Source organism: Lycorma delicatula, chromosome 3 (genome assembly GCF_047948215.1).
Source record: "Lycorma delicatula isolate Av1 chromosome 3, ASM4794821v1, whole genome shotgun sequence".
NCBI lineage: Eukaryota > Metazoa > Arthropoda > Insecta > Hemiptera > Fulgoridae > Lycorma > Lycorma delicatula.
In genome coordinates this window covers 174,219,613-174,244,807 of record NC_134457.1, presented here as the reverse complement: position 1 = coordinate 174,244,807, position 25,195 = coordinate 174,219,613, and the positions used below count along the sequence as shown (strand labels likewise).

General features: G+C 30.7%; 1 protein-coding gene across 3 annotated transcripts in view; it reads right to left on the bottom strand.

Annotated features, from left to right (window-relative positions):
• Window positions 1-25,195, bottom strand: part of LOC142322233 (facilitated trehalose transporter Tret1-like) — a 56,087-nt gene that overhangs the window by 13,945 nt on the left and 16,947 nt on the right. For 2 of the 3 annotated variants that reach the window (XM_075361072.1, XM_075361073.1), the window contains exon 2: window positions 19,062-19,254. The exons of the other annotated variant lie outside the window; for it this stretch is intronic. In XM_075361072.1, the coding sequence (XP_075217187.1) occupies window positions 19,062-19,110 (49 nt within the window). In that variant the 5' untranslated portion in view covers window positions 19,111-19,254. The remainder of the gene's footprint in view (window positions 1-19,061; window positions 19,255-25,195) is intronic. 3 annotated transcript variants of the gene reach the window in all.

Here is a 25,195-nt window from a genome sequence, read left to right as displayed (position 1 = left end):
TATATGGATTTGAATACTAGACAGTAAATAATGGTCTACTTTGGTGGTTGGAGTCCAGTTAACCATACATTTCAGGAATAGATGGCCTCAGTCTGTTTAAGACTACACCTCAGTTACACGTCATACATAATATTCTCACCTCATTGTGCCTTGGGGGATTGTTTAGAGTTCACTAGTTGAACAGATTGCAATGTACACATTAGAAATAATAAAATATTTATTTTAACTCCATTTTATATTCAATACAATGTTTTTAGTGGAATAAACTGCTGTAATCATCTCTTCATCCTTTGTGTGAAAGTTTATAAATACCAAAGTCTGACAAAAAATGTTGAAAATCAGTTTTCTAGATTGACAAAGAGTATGTCAAGTTTTTGCCAATAATTATGACTTAAAATTGATAGTAGATAAACTAATATGCAAAATGGATTATTTTATAAAATACAGTATAATAATTGACCTTGTAAATAAAATGATTTAGCTCAACAAATAATTAATTGTAAAATAAATGTAAGTGTTATATGACAATTAGAATCTACTTATTCTTATCATTCTCCTTCACTCACTATCTCATTATTTGACTAACGTTACTTACATTAACTTCTATTATTTTCCTCTGAGTTTCTTTACATAAGATATTAAACTAATTACTACTAAATACCAAAGAAATTATCGTGAATAAGCACAAAAAATGCTAATAGTTGTTAATTATGAGTTGTTTATTTTAGAAGTATAAATAGGGATACGTTCCAGCAGAGAGATATACCTCCAGTGTTCTTTTAAACTTCTTTAAAATCATTGCAGTTATCTTGTAAAACAACTTTTTTTCAATTACAAAGAATCTATTTTATATTTTATCTATAACATTTAATAATAAAATCAGGAAAAATTTTTCTATAAAAAATGTTATTCCTCATAATATTATAAAAATTGAATACTTATGCCATAAACGCAAGCAAATGTTATGATTTTTAGAAAGGGGCCTTAGCACTAACAATTTTGAGAAACTCTAGGGCTATGGTATTACAATAAATATATTTTTGTAACCTGAAAACAAATAATTTTCTCTACTTGTCTTGTCTCACCTACTAACATATTAAGCATTGCTCTCTTCATTAGCCCATTCGTTCTTAATTCTATCCATTTATTAAATTCACCCAAATCAAATGGATCTGTTTCAGAGCTTACATAGTGATAAGTGAGATTCATAAGAAATTCATGATGACTTAACAATATTCATATTAAAAACATTAGATTAATAGAAACATTAAAATTAATAATTTAAAACATTAGTTTCAGATTTTGGGATGGATAAACAGTAAAATTATTTATATAAAAATAATAATTAACTGTAGCCATAACATAGTTTTTACCAACAACCACAATTTAGATGTATTTGTGATGTTATTCCTGCAGTAATATATGTAGTATTTATTGTATCCATCAATAAATTTGAAACTTAATAAATCACTTCATTTTAACAATAAAAATTTAGGGTGATGTTATATCATTCCTCAAATATTTTTTCTGTTGGGCAAAGCAATTTTATTTCATAAAATAAATCTGTTCTTTTTATAAAATAAAATAAAACCAAAAGAAAATCAAAGAAAAATACTAGTTTAGGATATTTTTTAACCTAACTTTTTATATTTAAGTGAAATGCACTAAAGTTTTAAAAATCTGCCTTTTAACTGCTTAATAAATAATGTTTTCTTATCCTCACTAACCTTTGATATTTTCAGACCAATGATTTAACTATTATGTTTTATATTCCAAATACTACTACTATTTCAATCAGAAGTAAATAATTTTAAGAAGCAAAAGTTTTTTTTTCAAACACTCCCAATATATTTATTAATGTTATTAACATTAATATTTGTTTAAATTTCAACTGGATTGCTTTATTATTAATGAAATAAAGATATGATGAATGATTAAAAAAAATAATAATAATAAAAAAGTAAAATCTCAAATATATATTATCCAGATAAAGAAAAACTCTCATTCTGTAACCAGCACCGCACTTGTCCATATAATGAGTGCAGTTACTGCTGCTCTCCACTGAAACAGTAGAGAGTGAAATCTGAATTGTATTTTCAATTTTTTTATGATAGCTGGTGATTTTGTTCGAGTTTCCTGGCATTTGAAAAAACTAATTTAATCCTTTCATTGATAAATCTGAAAATGATTGACTTTTAAACCTTGTTTTTTTCTATTTTATTTATTTACTAATTTTACACTGCAGAAAAAATAATTTTGTTGTAGTTTAAAAATGTGATAATTTTGTTATGAGATTTTAGTTTATGTCAACTACATAAATCATTTCTAATTGCTTTTAAAGAAATTAATGATAGATTTATACTATTCTATAAAGACAGAGTTTGTCTGAAGTAATCTCAAAAACTGCTGATATGATTTAAAAATTCCCACATTTTGTTGTAAAGCTCACTCCTCTTAAGTTTTGTTGGCTACATGGAAATTCCCACTATATACACTCCACTCTAATTTATTCTGTTTGTACCCTTTATGGTAATAAATTATTAGTATATAATAAAAAAACCACTGAGAGAAGCTAAAATCATACATCCTACAAACTGAGGTGAATCTTGCTATGGTTCAAGAAGTGTGCCATCAATACAATTCAACAGATTTTAAATTTCTGTAAACCCCCTTGGACCCACCAACTTAATTTTGACCTGAAGCAATGAAGAATCATTGACCAGTGGTATTCTATTGAATTCCCCCAACAGATTTCCCTCTCCTAACATAAGAAACAGACACTGTTTGCAACTATCCTTAACAATGATAACAAATGCTGCTCTGAACCCATTCCTAATATGGGAAATAAATGCTATGTGCAGTTCTTCAAAGTCTGATTCGTAACCTTGTTCCCCTCCAGCTTAGAAGACCCTATAATGATTAATTTACTTCCACAAATCTGAACTAGAGTATATATGTATTTTCTCTTCAAATATCAAGGCCCTATACATATACTAAATGTGAAAAATAATTAAATTCAATGATAAAATAGCAGATTACATAATGTTTACTTCTCAGTTTATAAAGAATCCTTGTTTTATTTTCCCTGATGTTTATTACTTTAGAAGTGCATAGCAAATATAATGAATGTGAATAAAATAAAATAACAGTAATAACTATAAAACAAAATATATTTTAAAAAATAATTTTAAATAAACATATATGATATTAACTAAATATTAATAGCCAAAGAATTCAAAAGTTTTTTTTTAAAATATCAATAACTTAAAAAGAAAAGACAGTAATACCATAACTTATACAAATTCACTTTTCTTTTTTCTTTTTTATAACTTAATTAAGAATAGAATATGTTTATTACTACACATGACATAATTAAAGTGGTAATAAAGCTACCATAAAATTAGATTGTTTTCAATTTTTTAAATGTTATCAAAAGTTCAGATAAAGTAAAGTGGGTAAATTAAAAATACTGTTTTGTGACTTCGTGATGACTACAAGGATACTTCAAAATGCTTTAAAAGAAATATTAGTTAAAATTTATTAATATAAAGCCTACCAAACTGTTGTAAGCTTTATTCATAATCCTTTTACATATAATACTAATCTACAAATGCTTACTATGAGTTGTTAGAGTTTTATTCTTTTATTATTTTAACCTTCGATATGATTTTGTTCATCACTTAATAAGAAAGTTGAGAATAATGAGATAAGAGAAAAAAAAAAGATTTAGTTGGGAATAATCAGCTAATAAATATAACTAATTTCTTAATCACTAATTGTTTTGACTCAGAGGGGCTTGAGCCCCTTTCAAAACTTCAAAAAACATTTCCTGCAAGTTAAAATGTGTTTGGCAAATCCTTTATTAAATTTTTGAAAACAAAAATTCACAATGAATCAGTTTTCTCCAAAAGCACATATTAATCAAGAGACAAGTACCCTCACTGAATGTTTTACTTACAAATTTATGCCAAATTTTAAATTTTGTTAAAATCAATAGTTCTTATATCATAATGTTCATATCAAAAAAAATTTTACATGTTCAAATAAATAAAGAACTCTTATCATCTGAAAACAAGAAAACAAACAAAATAATTCCACACAAGAGTTTAACTAAAATAATTTATCTAAAACACTGATATTAAATAATTATCTATAAATAAAAGTAGATTTATTTTATAGACGCATTGAAGATGAAAGCCACATAGGCAGACAAGAATTTTATAAACAATAGCATACAATGGCAGAAAAGAAACAATGCTAAGGGATATTAAGGACTCCATCAAAACAAGATGGATGTTTAAAAATAAATAGTCACCGGCATTAGAAAATGCCAGTGATTATTATTATTATTATTATTATTAGATAGTCCCTGATAGAAGAAAGAAATAATCACCAATATACAAATAGAAAATAAAAATATAATTAAGCTAAATAACTGATAGGGTGTGTATTGCCATTAATTAAAACTAGTCCAAGTTGAAAAAAGAAATTTAAAAAAATAAACAATAACAAATTCTACCGACAATCAAAAGTATTTATATTAGTGTTGTTTATAAAAAAGACTATAAATAAACTTTTTAAGCTAAGATTATCAGACAATTATTATTGAATTATAATTGTATAATTGATCCTAGCTACATTGTTAATCTGTAGATAATTTGAACTGAAAATAAGCTATTTAGGCCCATTTTAATTCTCCTAATCATTAATTCTTTCATTAACATGAAAAAGTGAGCTAAAAAACCTTATCTTTATTATTAATCACTCAGTTCCTACAACAGCAAGTGCTTAAAAAATCAGCAGAAAAGTACTTAAGGTTAATAAAAGATAGAATGTATTAAATAGATTTTTACTTTCCTCAGTCACTTTATACAATCCATTTAAAAAGATCACATTTCTATTTAGAATGAAAAGAAGATGTAAAATATTTTAGACACAGTTTCTTATTTATTATTTTTCAATTTAAGAAGTAATTTTATTAATTTTTCAGTTTATTTCATATTGTAGCAAAATTACTATTACATTAGTTGCAAAATTTATCTTTGTTTTTATTAAAACAACTTGAGTGTATGAATTTATAGTAATACATACATAAAAGTAAGACATAATGATTTAAACCACTGAAATAAAAATCAAGCAAAAAAGAGAAATTTAATGGTTACACTTTCGTAATTGTTTTTCTATAAAAGTATCAGGTTACTCTTTCTTTTGTAAACAAAATGTTTTGAACACCATTATTTAATCAATATCTAAAAAAACCATGAATAAAAAACATAAAATTTATTTATTTAATAATTATTCAAACTCCTTGCAACCTATGGGCAGCAGGATATGTTCCTAAGTTATAAGAAAGGAAATGTCCTCCTAAATATGAATAACTGCAAATAATGACATCCAGAATAAGAAATAGCAAACTGGCAGCAGCAATCTTCAGAATCATGAAGTGATGCCTGTGTTGCAATAAAATACTAAATAAGATGATGACAGATCATGCTGAAAACAAGTGTGAACCACCTCTGTAAAAAAGGCACATAGCTATCGTCCGTGGCCCTCCGGCATAATTTCTTCACTCCCAGCATTAAATTACTTTCATCATAACATTACTCTTTACTACGCCCAAATTTAAAGAAAGGTGAAACTATTTACTTGCCGGCCTCCATGACGCGAGTCGTAGCATCTCGGCCTTTTATCCGAAGGTCCCGAATTCGAATCCTGGTCAGGCTTGACATTTTCTCATGCTACAAATCATTTACCTCATCCTCTGAAGCAGTACCTAATGGTGGTCCCAGAAGTTATTTACTTGGAATATTTAAATGTAATCCATTTTTAATTAAAGAAAGAGGATTAAATATGTTGAAATTTAAACAAAATTATTTTGTCATCCTCATTTATAACTACATGCAGTTCATTGAACTATCGCTCAATGAAGCAGCAAATGCACACAATTTGTGTAATTTTTATTTCAAGTAGAATCATTTGAAAATTGTTAGTTGGAAGAATGCATTACCATAAATAATTCATGTTAAAAAATAGAACATATTTCAAAAAGGGTTTATTTTATTTTCATTGTAAATTTTATAAAAACCAATTTTAAAGATATCTAGTAGAAATAAAACATGGGGTAGGAATAAAACAAGGGTTATTTTTTTTAATACTAAGAAATGAATACGTTATATTGTTAGCAATCTATAAGCAAAAGTTAATTTTATATTTCTAGATTTCATAACTATTAACTTTCTCAACTTTTACGCTTATTATTAGGTTAAAAAATATCTATATTAAACATGAGCTTAGAGAGAGTGTAAATCAGTTAGTTTCATACCTTATTTTATAGGTGCACTTCTTTCATCAAAATCATATAAATATAGATCTGGAAACACTTTGTTTTCAAGTTTCAACTAGCAACTTTAATAAGTCAAATTAATTTACTCTAAAATTTTATAGATACAAATTATTGAGGGAAATTGGTAGTTTTATACATAATCTTACACAAAATATAGAAAAAAATGAGGTTGAATAGTTACTGAGAAAAATGTTGTGAAACCAAAAAAATGCAGTCAAAAAGCATTATTTTAATGCTTTTTATGATAATTTCATGATAATTAGTTTACAGTTTGAAATTTAATAAGAATAGTCTCTTTCTCTTTGTTTTCTGACTACATGTAAATGGCTGCAGTTTGTGAATAATTCATTTGTTAATTTATAATAATTTTCTTTGTCAATTGTTAAAAATCACAAACAGTAATTTTGAGAATAGAATTGATGATACTGAATGATGACAACTAGTAGACCAAAACCAGTAATAAGAATTTATACACTTTTCATTCTGAATTTTACATTGAACTTTACCCTAATTGACATGATTTTGGTACAAGGTTAATCTATGGCATGTTTTGAAATGGAATATAAACTACTAATATTATATAAATTAGCTCTCCTAGAGGCTATAAAACACACAAAAAAAAAAATTAAATAAATAATATAATAGAAGAATGTTTCACTTATTTGTAGTGCAAGATTTTCAGAATTTTTGGCATTTGCTTTCAGTAAAAGTGAACTTAAAAAATTTTATTTGGTTTGTATTTACTTTAATATCACTATTCCTGGATTAAATTACAAATGTTGTCTTTAGTTGGTTATTGTCAATTCAACTAAATAAATTTATTATCATTTAAGAATCTAAAATATCCATGCATTTCTACTACAATTTTTTTGGGTTTAACAATTATTTTCTCGATAACTTATTAAAGTACATTTTTGGAACCCATTTTTTTTTTCATATACGATTGGATATAAAGCCATTAATTTTTCTCAATAATATGTGTATTTCTACATTAAAGAGAGGCCTTCCTTCAGAGGAGAAATCTGGGCTAAATTTTTTTCTACCTGTAACTCAATAAAAAAGTGTTTCCAGACCTGTTTACATAATTTTTTTTCATTATTTTGATGTAAGGAATATACCTACCTATAAAGTATGACAGATATATATATATATATATATACATATACGAGGTGCGACAATACAGTAATGAGACTGATTTTTCTTTGCAAGATGTGGCAACCCTACAGCTTGCGTAGGCACACCATCTTTGACCTTGGTCTATAAGCTACTTCTAGTCCAAGCGGCACATTGATGCAACTGCTCAGTCGTGAGTTGTGCTGTAATAAGTGAACACGTGTTTGTGTCTCTCGTCACAGAAATCAAACCGCAAAATATTGCGCAACGGTATACCATTTCTTTTTGCGTTAAATTGGGTGAAAAAGCGACGACAACTTATGGTAAGTTACAGAAGGCTTTTGGAGAGGAGGTTATGTCAAGAGCTCAAGTTTTTCGGTGGCATAAAATTTTTAGTGAAGGGAGAACGAATGTTGAAGATGAAGACCGCAGTGGACGACCATCAACCTCACGGACAGATGTCAACTTGAGCAGGGTGCGTGAAATCGTACGATCTGATCGAAGATTATCCTTAAAAATGATTGCATTAGAACTCAACATCAATCGAGAAACGGTTCGTCTAATATTAACTGAAGATCCAGAGACAAAACGCCAAAGTTCGCAATGGTGCTCAAAGGGATCACCCAGACCAAATAAAGCTCGCATGTCAAAGTCAAAAGTGAAATGCATGCTTGTGTGCTTCTTCGATTCCAAGGGAATTGTTCATAAAGAGTGGGTGCCTCCTGGACAAACAGTTAACCAGTGTTTCTACAAAGAAATTTTAGAAAGACTTCGTAACGAGTTCTTTGTGTCTGTACCAACATTGCTGATAATTGGATTTTGAATCACGAAAATGCGCCATCCCATACTGCTCTGTCAGTACAGCAATTTTTAACCCCAAAACAAATTTCAGTACTACCACAGCCACCTTATTCAACAGATATCGCTCCGAGCGACTTTTTTCTATTTCCAAGAGTCAAAATGGCGGTCAAGGGACACCATTTTCAAACAACACAAGATGTCCAAAAAGCTGTGACGAGGGTCTTGGAGGATATTACAGAAGATGAGTTCCAGAAATGTTATTACCATCAATGGCAGAAGCGCTGGAATAAGTGTGTGCAATCAGAGGGGAACTACTTTGAAGGAGACAACACTAAACATGACTAAAACGGTAAGCAACATTTTTTTTCACATCAGTCTCATTACTTTATTGTCGCACCTCGTGTGTATATATATATATAATAAATATGGTAAATGTATATAATATATGGTAAATAAAAATGGATTGGCTGTTGTGCGTGAATACCAGGAAAATTATCTAGATCAAAGAGTACCAGATCGTAAAACATTTGAGGCTTTGTAGAAATGAGTTGCAGAAATGGGTATGCATAAACCACAATAATTCCGATGCTGGTTATGAACATTTTGTGAGAAATGCCAATGCTGAAGAAGCAATATTGAATGCAATACAATCACCTTCATCTCAAGTACCAAAAGGTTTTCACATCACTTTCATGTTTTGCAATCAAGTGTGCGGCGAACTTACAGGAGTACAATTATACCCATTCCATACAATATGTGTACAAAGAGTTACTACCACCTGATTATAAATAGTGAAATAAATGGTGAAATTCTGTCAATTGTCAATTAGAAAATGTGAACATCATCCTGATTTCCTATGTAATATTCTAATTACTGATGAATCCTGCTTTACAAGAAATGGCATTGTAAATTACACTCACACTTGGGCAGAAGAAATTCACCATGAGACTACTAAGTCACTTCCAACAAACCTTTTTGTTTAATGTGTGGTGTGGTCTTCTTGGCGATTATCAGGGCTCATAGGCCTTTTTTCTTACTTCCAAGGCTTAATGGAGAGCGGTATTTGCATTTTTTGCAAACAAATCTGATGGCACTCTTGGAAAATATTCTACTTGCAGATAGAGAGCAGATGTGGATTTCAATGATAGCATGCCTGCTCACTACAGTTGTAATATGATGAATCATTTAAATAACACATTTAGTAAGCAATGGATTAGTCGAATCCAATAAACTGGTCACCTTGACCTCCCGATCTCATGCCAGCAGACTTTATCCTTTGAGATTGGATGAAGTCATTAGTCTATTCGGCTCATATTGGAACACAAGAAAAATTGAGACATCGTATTATAGAAAGTGGAGTTTTTTTTGTCTTCAGTCATTTGACTGGTTTGATGCAGCTCTCCAAGATTCCCTATCTAGTGCTAGTCGTTTCATTTCAGTATACCCTCTACATCCTACATCCCTAACAATTTGTTTTACATATTCCAAACGTGGCCTGCCTACACAATTTTTCCCTTCTACCTGTCCTTCCAATATTAAAGCGACTATTCCAGGATGCCTTAGCATGTGGCCTATAAGTCTGTCTCTTCTTTTAACTATATTTTTCCAAATGCTTCTTTCTTCATCTATTTGCCGCAATACCTCTTCATTTGTCACTTTATCCACCCATGTGATTTTTAACATTCTCCTATAGCACCACATTTCAAAAGCTTCTAATCTTTTCTTCTCAGATACTCCGATTTTCTAAGTTTCACTTCCATATAAAGCGACACTCCAAACATACACTTTCAAAAATCTTTTCCTGACATTTAAATTAATTTTTGATGTAAACAAATTATATTTCTTACTGAAGGCTCGTTTCGCTTGTGCTATTCGGCATTTTATATCACTCCTGCTTCGTCCATCTTTAGTAATTCTACTTCCCAAATAACAAAAATCTTCTATCTCCATAATCTTTTCTCCTCCTATTTTCACATTCAGTCGTCCATCTTTGTAATTTCTACTACATTTCATTACTTTTGTTTTGTTCTTGTTTATTTTCATGCGATAGTTCTTGCATAGGACTTTGTCTATGCCGTTCATTGTTTCTTCTAAATCCTTTTTACTCTCGGCTAGAATTACTATATCATCAGCAAATCGTACCATCTTTATCTTTTCACCTTGTACTGTTACTACGAATCTAAATTGTTCTTTAACATCATTAACTGCTAGATCCATGTAAAGATTAAAAAGTAACGGAGATAGGGAACATCCTTGTCGGACTCCCTTTCTTATTACGGCTTCTTTCTTATGTTCTTCAATTGTTAATGTTGCTGTTTGGTTCCTGTACATGTTAGCAATTGTTCTTCTATCTCTGTATTTGAACCCTAATTTTTTTAAAATGCTGAACATTTTATTCCAGTCTACGTTATCGAATGCCTTTTCTAGGTCTATAAACGCCAAGTATGTTGGTTTGTTTTTCTTTAATCTTTCTTCTACTATTAATCTGAGGCCTACAATTGCTTCCCTTGTCCCTATACCTTTCCTGAAACCAAATTGGTCTTCTCCTAACACTTCTTTCACTCTCCTCTCAATTCTTCTGTATAGATTTCTAGTTAAGATTTTTGATGCATGACTAGTTAAATTAATTGTTCTGTATTCTTCACATTTATTTGTCCCTGCTTTCTTTGGTATCATTACTATAACACTTTTTTTGAAGTCTGACGGAAATTCCCCTTTTTCATAAATATTACACACCAGTTTGTATAATCTATCAATCGCTTCCTCTCCTGCACTGCGCAGTAATTCTACAGGTATTCCGTCTATTCCAGGAGCCTTTCTGCCATTTAAATCTTTTAATGCTCTCTTAAATTCAGATCTCACTATTGTTTCTCCCATTTCATCCTCCTCAACTTCCTCTTCTTCCTCTATAACACCATTTTCTAATTCATTTCCTCCGTATAACTCTTCAATATATTCCACCCATCTATCGACTTTACCTTTCGTATTATATATTGGTGTACCATCTTTGTTTAACACATTATTAGATTTTAATTTATGTACCCCAAAATTTTCGTTAACTTTCCTGTATGCTCTGTCTATTTTACCAATGTTCATGTCTCTTTCCACTTCTGAACACTTTTCTTTAATCCACTCTTCTTTCGCCAGTTTGCACTTCCTGTTTATAGCATTTCTTAATTGCCGATAGTTCCTTTTACTTTCTTCATCACTAGCATTCTTATATTTTCTACGTTCATCCATCAGCTGCAATATATCGTCTGAAACCCAAGGTTTTCTACCAGTTCTCTTTATTCCGCCTAAGTTTGCTTCTGCTGATTTAAGAATATCCTTTTTAACATTCTCCCATTCTTCTTCTACATATTCTACCTTATCTTTTTTACTCAGACCTCTTGCGATGTCCTCCTCAAAAATCTACTTTACCTCCTCTTCCTCAAGCTTCTCTAAATTCCACTGATTCATCTGACACCTTTTCTTCAGGTTTTTAAACCCCAATCTACATTTCATTATCACCAAATTATGTTCGCTATCAATGTCTGCTCCAGTGTAAGTTTTGCAGTCAACGAGTTGATTTCTAAATCTTTCCTTAACCATGATATAATCTATCTGATACTTTGCAGTATAGCCTGGCTTTTTCCAAGTGTATATTCTTCTATTATGATTTTTAAATTGGGTGTTGGCAATTGCTAAATTATACTTCGTGCAAAACTCTATAAGTCGGTCCCCTCTTTCATTCCTTTTGCCCAGCCAGTATTCACCCACTATATTTCCTTCCTTGCCTTTTCCAATGCTTGCATTCCAATCTCCATCTATTATTAAATTTTCATCTCCTTTTACGTGTTTAATTGCTTCATCAATCTCTTCGTATACACACTCTACCTCATCATCATCATGGGCGCTTGTAGGCATATAGACGTTAACAATCGTTGTCGGTTTAGGTTTTGATTTTATCCTTATTACAATGATTCTATCGCTATGCGTCTTGAAATACTCCACTCTCCTCCCTATCTTCTTGTTCATCACAAAACCTACTCCTGCCTGCCCATTATTTGACGCTGAGTTAATTACTCTAAAATCACCTGACCAAAAGTCGCCTTCCTCTTCCCACCGAACCTCACTAATTCCTACTATATCCACATTTATCCTATTCATTTCCTTTTTTAAGCTTCTAACATTCCACGCTCCGACTCGTAGAATGTTATTTTTTAATTTTTTGGTGACCCCTTCCTTAGTAGTCCCCACCCGGAGATCCGAACGGGGGACTAATTTACCTCCGGATTATTTTACCAAGGAAGGCGCCTCCATTATTGCTATGTGAAAATGCAGAGAGCCACATTTTCTTGGAAAAAAAACAGCTGTAGTTTTCAGAGGACAGCTGAAAACTGTCCTCAGAGGACTGAGTGATGTTGATATGGCCGTTTAAGTCATTGTGACTCATGCCCCTAACAACTACTGAAAGAGCTGCTGCCCTCTTTTTTCAGAAATCATTCCTTAGTCTGGCTCTCAACAGATACCTCTCCGATATGGTTGCACCTTCGGTCCAGCTACTCTGTATCCCTGAGCACTCAAGCCCCCTCACCAACGGCAAGGTCTCATGATTCATAGAGGAGGAAAAAGTGGAGTTATTATTAGAAATAATAATAATTCTATAAAACATGCCCGGCTAGCACGGATTCGCCAAGCTGAATTATGCATTGAACAGAATGCCAACCACAATGAGCAACTGGTTTAAAGAAATATATGCAGGTTTATCGAGTAACCATTTTGATATTTAATCATTTTTAGGAAGAACCAAAAAGTATGTGATTTTTTTAAATTTGCTTTTTATTCATTGTTTTCTGGTATTGATAAGTTTTCTATTTGTTTTCATTTATATTATGTTGTTGAAACATTGATGAAAATTTTTCTGTTAAAAATTGTATCACTTTTTCGATCTATTTTGTGTGTTTTGTTTCTAATTAAAGTTAAATTTCTCAAACTTGTGTTTACTTTTAATAAATGTTATTTACATCAATTTTCTCAGAAAGAAAAGTAAAAGTTAATAGAAGAGAATAAAAAAAATGTTAGAAAAATTTGAATTTTATTTAGAAAAAATACATTACTACATTTGTCAGAAAAGTACTTATTTAATGTAAACAAAAACCAAATTTTTTTTGTTGATGTGAAAAATTTGTAAAAAGAAAATTTACTATTAAAAACTGCTGTTAATAAATTAAAAAAATAATGGAATTTACACTATTGTAATTGTATGACAAAAAAAAAATAGAAATTTCTACATAATAATTTGTTTTTGACAGAAATACAATAAATTATTTGAAAAATTATTATTTCAAAGTTGGCCATAATTAACAGCTGATCAATAATGCGCAATACTGTTTTATTTTAATCGCTGGGACCACTGTGAGGTATTACTTCAGAGGATGAGTTGAATGACTTGTAGTGTTTGTGAAAATGCCAATATGCTGTATTAGTGTTTAAATCATCTGCAAGTTACATTAAGTATATCAGTATTGTGAACTGTGCTGTTATACAAACGGGGTATTAGTTTTTATTTACGTTTATAGCAATGATTAGTTAGTTACATCTGTTTTAATGCAAATTATTTTTCCATATCAATATTATTTATTGTTATAATAGTTCCATGATTTCAATAATATTTTAGTTTATTGTAATTAAAAATTGTTTTTTTAATAAAGAGTAACTCGCATGAATAATGTTTGCCATAACTATGTTATTTATGAACAGATTTGAATAAATGAGATGTTATTTTCTTCATCACAAAGCTCTTAAAATTTGTTGGTTATTATGACATTTAAAAAAACCAGCAGTTGCAAAGATATTAACAATTAAAAGTTTACATGGCTGCCATTTTTAAATGGATTGAGAAATCAGGTTCATTGTATTTAAACAAGTAAACTTCTAGGTACCCTAGCAGTATCCAAATTTCAGCATGATAGATTAATCATTCCTGAAAAATAAATTTTTATGTTAAAAATACAAAATGGTGGATAGTCTAGACTAAGTATTTCCTTACATATGTTGATGTAAGATTTTTTTTATATCGATGTGGTATAACCCCCAGAATTCTTGAAAAGGTTTTATAAACACTCTATACATTATATATATATATATATATATATAATGTATAATATATGTATATAATGTATTATGTAAGATATTATATATATATATAAGATGTATGTGTGTGGTGTATATATATATATATATACAATATTTACTTTACTACGATGTTTATGTACATACATACATATACATACAAAGTGGCCATAGTTCCTTTCCATATAAAGAAATAATCATGAATTGTTTGTTATTAGTCATTTGTAATACTTTTACACACAAAACTTACTTTAGATTATATCTGTATTTGTTCCTCCTTTGTCTCCAAACAGTTAAACATGTTGAAAAATAAAAGTTGTGAAAACAGTCACTGATAATAGTTTTCAGATAGTCAACATTCCTTAATCTTTAATCTTTGATAATAATTGTAGTGTAATTTCCAATTTTTTAATATATATTAACAGCAATTTTTAACAGTAAATTTTGTTTTGACAAATTTTTCACATCACTAGAAAAGAATTTGGTTTTTGTTTACATTAAATACCTACTTTTCTGACAAATGTAGTAGTGTATTGTTTCTAAATAAAATTCAAATTTTTCTAACATAGTTTTATTCTCTTCTTTTAACTTCAACTTTTCTTTTTGAGAAAATTTATGTAAATAACATTTATGAAAATTAAACTATGATTACAACTTGTCACAAGTTGATATGTCTGAATTTCTAGGTGGCCACTGAATTTTAGAAACCTTATCAATCCATCGCCCTTCAAAATGTTATTTTAAAAAGTCATTTTTTTAATTATAATAAGCTAGAGCTCCATCTTCCTGTAAAATGGCAGTTAATTATATACCAATCAAGAAGCTGAGGAACAAAATAATTCCAAGCATGTGAAGGTGTGAAATGTAGTTAAAACTTCATTCAAAAGGGTATGGTTCTATCAGATGCATTACAAATGTCCTTTCTCACATCATTGCATGTAGACACTGTGATTTCCTCATTAGAATAGGTGTTTTCTTTACACTAAAAATACACATTCTAAGATTATTACTTAGATAATTGACACATTCATTGAAAAAGGAGATGGAAGAAAGCTTTAGAAGAGCTTTTCAACAAGTTTAACTTAAAGCTATATCCCACTCAGAAAGCTCATTAATATGAACAGCCTTAAAGGATTTAAACCACTAGTTTTTTTCATTATTTTCTGAACTGTTGAAATAGGAATATTTAACTCTGAAGATCTTTTCCTAGTCAATATAATTCGAGATCATAAAAAGGACTCCTCAATAATATCAAAACTATTCAATCAACTGCACAATAAGCCTTTCCTCGACTGAATACTTAATTGTGTCAGCTAATTTAACTTGACATTGTACAAATCAAGATTCTCACTGAACATATGAAAAAAAAAAATTCAACTTCAAAAAACCTGGCACTTTGATGAGCAAATGAAAGCAGCTGATTAACCTTTACAATCAGCTGATAATATATATCACAGAAAAGGACTTTGTGGTCGTGCTCAGTATATATATATATATATATAAAATACTAGATAATCAATACAATACAAATATATTGTAATAATATAAAAATTGTCAGCAGCTTCTTGGTATAAGTTTAAATTTTACTAGGACTAAAGGTTAAAAAATTAAAGTTTAAAAAGAATTTTAATAAAACTACAACTTCATAAAATAGTGAGAACATCATTCACCCATGAGACAGACTTGCTTTATGTGTATGTGTAAAGGGTTCAAGTTTGGCCTTTTTTTAGTTACAATATCAAAATTAAATAGAAATTGTTTTTTTAAGAAAATGGGAATTTTCAAAGATTTAAAAGTACTAGGTTTATTAATCCTATTAAATTTAATTAATGACCATGATAAGTGCATAAGTTTATGTAAATTTATTTAATACATTGTATTAATTAATGTTATAGCTCATTATGAAATTATGCCTCTCATTTTGAAAGTTTGGTGCAGAATGATACAACTTAAATAAATCAGGTAATAGGAAGATTTCTGGGTAGAAAGAAGTTATCAGTGTAAGAGAATGAAAGTAAGAGATTGTGGGATCCGACCTCCATTCCAAGCACATTTTCATATTTGAAATTCTAAAACGTTCTGCTTACTGCATGAAATCAGACTGAAGAAGTGCAACTGTTGAATAGCAAACTGATGATGTAAAACAATCCAAGAAAATATTTTCTATTTTATTCCATTTCTTTCAATTTTTCAAGATTACTAACTAAGGTAAGGTTTCAAGGTTACATTACTGTTTACTGCATCCCTAGAAGCTAGAAAATAGTTCTTTCATAAAATTTTCTTGGTGTCAGTTTTAAGGATTAATTAAAAATGTTAGTGCACTGACAGAACTGCCATGTAGCTTGCAGGGTAACTGAAATAAAATGTACAAATCAAATTATCATAAATGAAGATCACGTGGGTGAGAAATATTACTTCTGCTAATAATTCTAATTTCAGCTTCATTGTTTATTACATTAATTCTATGCATGTGCATTACTCTATTTACAGTAAAGTATACACATCAGCTTATATTTTCTGGTATTGTATTATTGCATTTCCTATTATTGTGTGTACAAACACACACACGAGGTCTATAAGTAAAATAATGAGACTGGTTCAGAAAAATTTTTCATTTACAATCCTTATATGTGGACTCTATACCTTCGAAACAGTTCCCTTGGGAAGCCAGCAATGCTTCAAACGGTTTTACCACTCTTCATAGCAGTATTAGAACTCAGAAACCGGAATAATCTTCAGATGGTCGGTTATTTTTTTTTATGTTTTCTATTGTTCAAAAAGTTATTTGAGTTGGTTTTTTAAATTAAGAAACAGGAAAATGTCACATTGACTCAAGTTAGGTGAATAAGGTGATTGAAGAACTACAGGAATGTTTTTCTTTGATAAAAACTCATTAATTGAGAGTGCGGTGTGAGAAGGTGCATTGTCATGACGTAGCATCCAGTTGTCTTTGATGGCTAGTCTCACGAGGGCAACTCTTTTCCACATTCTTTCAAGAATTTCTCGGTAAAAACATTGATTTAGGTCTGTCCTGTACAAAAACTCCTTATGGACAATGCCATTACTATCAAAAGAAAGCTCATATTTGCTTTTTTGGGATGTGGTGAGTTTGAAGTGTGCCACTCCTTGCTTTGGTGTTTTGTTTCTTGGTGGTACTCAAATATCTAAGATTCATCACGAGTAATAACATTTTTTAGAAAATCAGAATCAGTTTCATTTTGCCCTAGAAGAATGAGCACACAAAACTTGATTGCACAACATTGCTTAAAATAATTATCACTTATTTTTGTAACGCACAACAAAAACTCGTTTCACAAAAAGTTTGTCTATGTCTCACATGGCAACAATAAACTAAAAATATTCATACCTAATATAAATCAGCTGTTCATATAACCATATGTTTACTAGTAACTTTACAGTGTTGCCAATTTGGCTGCCAAAAATACTAGTCTTATTACTTTATTTACAGACCTCGTATACACTTGCTGATTAAATGAGTTGACTCAGTTGTACAGCATTTTTCAAAAATAGCAGTCTAGTCTGCAAAGAATTGTCTTACTTACTTCTGTCTCAAAATTTTAAGAACATTTTTAGTGCTGACATCCTTTAAAAAAGTTTAACTTCAAGTTTACCAAAGCTATAAATTATTTGTAATATGAAAGGTATATTTTCCTGAAATTTTATTGATTTTATTAAAAATAATTTTTTGCAATTACAAAAGTTAGGTTAATTCAAAAAAACTACTTACAAATCAAATTTTGTTTACATATACTAATGCTTTATCTACATAATTATCTTATTTTATCTTCCTAATTTATTCCTTTTTTAATTTAAACTCTTATCTACATAATTTAAACAACTCTAGAATTACAAAAAAAAGCATACAGAGCTTTGTAAGAAAATTTATCAAGTTTTTAAACATGCTTCTCATGATTTTTTTTTGTAGAAATCAGATTTATTGGAATTTATTATTAATATTATTATCATTGGAAAATATTTATAATTACATAATTTTTTTTACTTTCATAACAGGAATAACTATTTAATAGACTTATGCAGTTCATTCTGTAACACTAGTATAAGCTAAATTCTGCAGAAAGTGAACAGTTTGTTTTATCTGGTAGTATAAATTACTGGTAATGATGTACATTAAATTTTTGTTTATAATTATTGGCAAGATGTATTATTGAATTAGTGGTACATATTCGAGGTGGCATATTCGAGCCTAAATAATATTTTAACCTAGGACAATAGTTCAATAACCTATTGTCCTAGGGCAATACAAAGTTGTAATATATCATTACAGAGTAAGAGAGGTTCAAAAATTTCTAAGTCTTTCCTCCCTTACAAATACTACCCAATAAAAAATTGTCAGCAAAATACTGTGTCAGTATTTCTGACACATGGCTGATGCATTTAAATAAAGAAATATATAAATACTATATACATATATATTATACCTCCATCTTGTTCTGAGAGACAGTAAGTCAAGCATTATTAATCAGCTGGTTGCATGATCAGATGGCTTTAGCAGCCATCTATAAAATTTAAGGGTACAAAATTTAAAAGCTTTGGTTGCATACTGATAAATACTTGTATATCAGTCAGTTAGAGAAATTTATATGCTTTAAATTGTTCAGAGAATGTTACACACATATTACTTTTTAGATACAATGTGATGTGGAATTACCTGATATAGCACAGAAACATTGATAAACAAAAGCTTTGTCACACACCATGTAGTTGACATTAATTTTACTTCATCAACATAAACTAAATTAACTTATTATTCTCAAATACAAATCAACATATGGAACACGCCTCTTTTCATTTGCTCTCTTTCTTTTTCTCTCCATCTCTGTCCAGCTCTACCCTTCCCCTCTCTTAACAAAAGAAAGATAAGATTAACTGGTTTTTATATGCTATGATCAAAGTACTTCATAAGTAAACAATAATTATTATATTTTTCCACATTACCATTAATAAGTTATAAGTTTTATCTCATTTACATTCAGCTATGCATTTCAATTTATACTAGTTTATTTTTACAATTTTATTTACATCCTCGCTTGACCCTAAAAATGTAAAGGTATCTAAGGTACAATAAAATAATTTGCAGCTACAATATCACTGAAGAAAGAGATAAATAGTAGCTTTGAGAAGATATTCTGAAAATACAAGTCTATCATTTTAGAAATGAGTACTTCTTTTTAATCATTAGCCGTTTTCATTTTATTTTTAACAAAACTTTAATGGCAAATAGCTATAAATTTTACACTTTTGGCAAACCAGTCTATTAACCACATGAGAAAAAGAACAAATACCTGAAATAAAGTTAACTTATTAATGCTTGCATAATGTAGCGTATTTTAAATAATGTTTGACATTATACTTAATTAAGAATAAAGTTTACATCTGACAGGCAACAAGGCCCAGAAAAATGAACATGTTAGGGACTTTGCAGATCTTGTAATGCGCACTGCTAAGTTCAGAATACCCAAAATGCCATTAATGGAGTGAGATGTGAAGCAGGATCAAGAAAATATCAAAGGCAAATTTAAGACCAACCATATACATGATCTAGATGAGAATGGCCACCTAATGCACAACCCTATATAAAATAGCAAACATACTGTGCAACAGGTTTTCATTGAATTCGAGCGACTCAAACTTTGACAACAGTTTTCTGAGTTTTAAGAACAGCCATAAATTTAGCATTGAGCACATGTTTCGGCGGGATACTAACGTCAACTGTGAGCTAAACGTTCCTCTAATCTTGAGCTAATTACAGGATGTACTTGCAAATTTAAAGTCTTTTAACCCTGGGCCTAATGAAATATTGTATGTTTTCATATGACAGCTCCCTGATGAAGGTCCCTCCCTCTTATACCTGTTCAACATTATCCTGGAGGAAGGGTGTTTCCAAATGTCTAGAGGGAGGCCTAATCATCTCTCTGACTAAACCCAACCATGTCTTCACTTAGGCAGAGAACTACTGTCTGACTACCTTAACACAAACCCTTTGCAAGGTGATGAAAAAGATGATAAATAACAGACTGAAATGACATCTGGAAGGAATTAAGTTCTTCTCTCCATACCAATTTGGGTTCAGAGAAAAGAGATCTACCATGGATCACCTTGTATCTATACTTACAGATGTTTATGAGGCAATCACCTCTAAGAAGCACCTCCTTGCACTACCTTAAACATTGAAAAGGCTTTTGAGATGGTTTGCAAAGAGTGGATAATGATAATCCTTATCTTACTACAGAACGGCGTTGATGGGAATATGTTGAACTTTGTGGTTAATTTCCTGAGCAAATAGATGATCCATGTTAGGGCAAATGGAGTACTTTCAAATGTCTTTAAAATTAAAAATGGAGTCCCTCAGGGATCTGTTATCAGTGTGGTGCTCTTCTTGGTGACTATAAATGGGGAAGCAGATATGATCACTCCGCTGGTGAGAAAAATTATCTTCATTGATGACATCATTATCATCAGTCGAAGCAAGAAAATTGAAACTACTAGGGAAACAATGCAGAATCTGCTGAACTTAGTGCAAAGACGGCCACATAGTAGTGGCTTGGCAAACTGTCAGTAACAGTCAAGATTTATTGTTTCTCTATACAGCTAGATGGATACAAGAACATAGTCAAACTATACTTAGGTGAAGATGAGATAAAGGAAACAGACAAGATTAACTCCTACGTGTGATTTTTTATGGAAAGCTGGTTAGGTCGAGCCACATTTCATACATTAAGGCTGAATGTCTAAGGAGAATTAACGTCTTTTAAATTCATATCATTCTGCAACTGAGGTGCTGACAAATCCATCATCCTAACACACAAGCATAGTTTTGTCAAAGCTGGAATATAGATCTACCCTCTTCGACTCTGTGAGAGATAAACTGTTATGGGCTTATTACACCAATAATTGCACGTGGTAGATTTTAAAGTGAGGTTGGACTGTATATGTTCACAGGTGATGAATGAAGACAAACGCCTTGCTGCTTGTTGAATATTGGTTTAATGAATTGTCATCTTGTATAACATGACATATAAAATAAAAAATATAAAATTAAATAAAACATTAAAGCTAACGTTCATCCGAACAAAGAATAGGGTCCATCCGGACTAAGAGTAGAACGTGACCGCCTTGGATCAGATTTGATCGCCGAATACTAATAAATATGAGTAACACTTGATTGTCCATCCGAACAAAATGAAAAATGCGACGGGATTCTAACGTAGAATGCTAGTACGCTTCACTTTCCGGTGAGCGCTAGCAGCCACTAGATCGCAGCACCGGACGGCTCGACGTGGAAAGGAACAGCACTCAAGTATCCATAGGAGCATTTGCCACAAGCTCTAAACCAAATATATTAACAGAATCCAATGAACTCCAATTACATTATAGGAGGAAATACCAGGTTATCAAGTACGAAATCAGCAGGTCCTGTTTCTCCGACTGCTTCAGGTAGGCGACCAGACCCACTCGTATTCAAAAATTTGATGGGAAGAAGACCTAACAACAACCTTTTAATCTCAGACTGCTTCACTATTAACAGTAACTAGGTCTGTCTGCTCCACCTGTTCCAAGGATTCTCGGAAAGGAACTAGAATGCGGCGCTCCTTGGCTGCGTACATCTCTAAAGATTGAATATTTATCGTCTGGAAGACGCAAATGGGACCCGCACTACCGAGCTGCTAGGAACCAATTTATCAAGAAGACTAAGAAATACAACGCTTACACATACACCTACGCAGACGGCTCTGTCTTGGCCGACGGTTTTGGCTGTTCAATAATACTTCCTTTCTTTTTTCTTGATTAGTTTCCCGGAATCACCGTCAGGTATTATTTCAGAGGATGATATATATGAATGTAAGTGAAGTGTAGTCTTGTACAGTCTCAGGTAGACCATTTCTGAGATGTGTGGTTAATTGAAACCCAACCACCAAAGAACACCGGTAACAAAGATCTACTATTCAAATCCGTATAAAAGTAACTGCCTTTACTAAGATTTGAACGTTGGAACTCTCGACTTCGAAATCAGCTGTTTGTGAAGACGCGTTCACCATTAAATCAACCCGGTAGGTTCAATAATACTCCCTGGTAACGAGATAATACACAGACTGTACCAAGAAGAAACGCAGAAACTTTCAGTTTACTTCTACTGGTGATAATGAAAAACGTTCATATAAAATATTTCTGGAAATGCTTTGTTTTCGAGTTACGGCTAGCGAAAGATTTGATCCGGATTTCAGCTCTTTTAATAAAAAGAAGCCCTACTATTATTTTTGGTACCCAAAAGTAAGGAGTAAAGTTGGCGGTTGCTTATGTAATTTGAGCTGGGAAATAGAATAAGACAGGTCCCAAAACTGTAACTCCAGCAATTTTTAAAATATCTGACGTAAAACACAAAATTTGGAGTAGAAAAACAATTTTTTTTAAGATTGTAGTACAGTGGCTTTGTTAAATGGCTAAAAAAAAGTGGGAGATTTGGTAACAAAACTTACAGAGAATTTAATTGTAAGAAAATTAATGTAAATACAGCCATAAAAAGTAAATAAAAACTTTTTAAAAATCGGTTTTATATTGAAGCAAAATAGACGAAAAATAAATACAAAATCGTATTATTCTTCCTGTATCTAATAAACATTCTTCGGTGTGGCAGCATTTGCGAACAGAAGGATCATTTCAAACGTATTCGTTTTCTGTTGAACGCTAAATAAATCATCGTGTTAATGATGAACATCGTATAATTCAACAAATTCAGCGTAGCGCAGTCACTAGTATCAGGCGAATTTCATGTCGCACTGGTTTGTCGAAAAACAAAGCGTAGCGCATCCTACGGAAGATATCCTTTCCGCTTGCAGAAGGTTTAAAATTTGTTTTGTTGTTCGGTTTGTTTTGTTTTGTTGAAGGTACAATAATTTCATAAAAAACTAAATTGAAATGTACATTACTTTAGAAATATATATATATATATTTTTTTTTAATTATTGTGTCGTTTGGCAATACAACATCTGTTCAACAATGAAAACTGGGTATTTTGTTTAAATCTGTCATAAATTATCATACAGATAAGGAAGTGTAGTGTTATGTCGTTGTGTAAAATGCCGTTACAATTTTTGAACGAGGAATGTGCCAATGTAATTTTTGTTTATAGATTTTGTAACGGAAATTCTTAAACTGCTCGAGGTGAATATCAGGAGAAATTTCTTGAAAGGCGGATTCCAAATACGAAAAAATGTTTTTCAGTATATCAGCATTTACGAACGAAACGATTATTTCCAACATGTTCGTTTTCTGTTGAACGCCTAGTCATCATGTTAATGATGAACATCGTGTGATTAGCATATTCAACATATCCTAGGCACTAGTATAAGGTGAATTAATCTCATGTCACACTGGTTTATCAAAAAACAAAGTGTGGAGCAGCCTACAGAAAGAAAATCTTTATCCTTTCCCCTTGCAAAAGATTCAAAATTTGCAGCAAATACATTACCTCCAGCGGTTAAACTTCTTTCATTGGCTTCTAGACAAACGCTGATATGATAAATTCAATTTTATTTACTGATGAAGCTACTTTTACGAGAAACGGAATCCTCAATTCTAAAAATAGTCATTTATGGAGCGAAGAAAATCCTCATGGTACTGTGGAAACTAGTTTCCGATATAGATTTCACATTAATGTTTGCTGTGGTATTATTTATGAAAAAAATTCTAGGATCGTTTGTTTTCAATGATAAACTTACGGGAGATGCGTACGATCAATTCTTGAAAAATAATTGGCCAGCTCTTTTGGGGGATGCACCTTTATAAATTAGATTGCAAATGATTTTCCAGCATGACGATGCAACGCCACATTTTTCTTTAATAGCTAGAAATCACTTGAATTCTAATTTCTTTAACTGGATTGGACGTGGTGGACCAATCAATTGGCCACCGCAATCACCCGATTTAACGCCTTTAGATTACTTCATTTGGGGTCATATGAAAAGGATAGTAAACTAACAAAAAGTTCATAGTGAAGAGGAGTTATTCATTAAAATATGAAACGCTATTGAATTTATACGAAATGATCCTGAAATGACCCGGAAAGCCACCAGAAACATTTTACATCGGGCAGAGTGCTGTGTACACTGTGAAGAAGGAAATTTCGAACAATTACTGTAACTGACGTCTGTTATTCTGTTACCATTTATCATTTCATGTACTTTATTTTTTTGTTTTGCTATATCAAGAATAATGTTTATTAGGTACAGAAAAAATAATACGATTTTCTGTCTGTTTTTCTGATTTACTTCAATAAAAAACCTATTTTTAAGTTTTTATTTACCTTTTATTGGCTGTATTTACATTAATTTTCTCATAATTAAATTCTCTATAAGTTTTGTTACCAAATCTACCACATTTATTAATCATTTAACAAACTATTTTACTACAAATCTAAAAAAAACTTACTTTCGACACCGAATTTTGTGTTTCTACGTCGGATATCTTAAATATCTGATGTGGACACCACACGACTTCCTTGTACGCCTATTTAAATTACATATACACATGAAAGTACATAAAATTTTATTTCATTAATAACTTCTGAAATTTTTTCTATTTTTTTTTTTTATTGTTATTATTTATTGTAAATTTTTTTTTACTATCATAAATTAATAAATCAATATACAGTAGAATTCCTAAAACTCGAATATTCAAGGGAACAAAAAACTTCGACTCACGGAAATTCGAGTTAGAGAAACATACATGTTATTAACTATTACCCATCGTAAAAATCACTCGCGTAAAATGTACAACACTATTTAA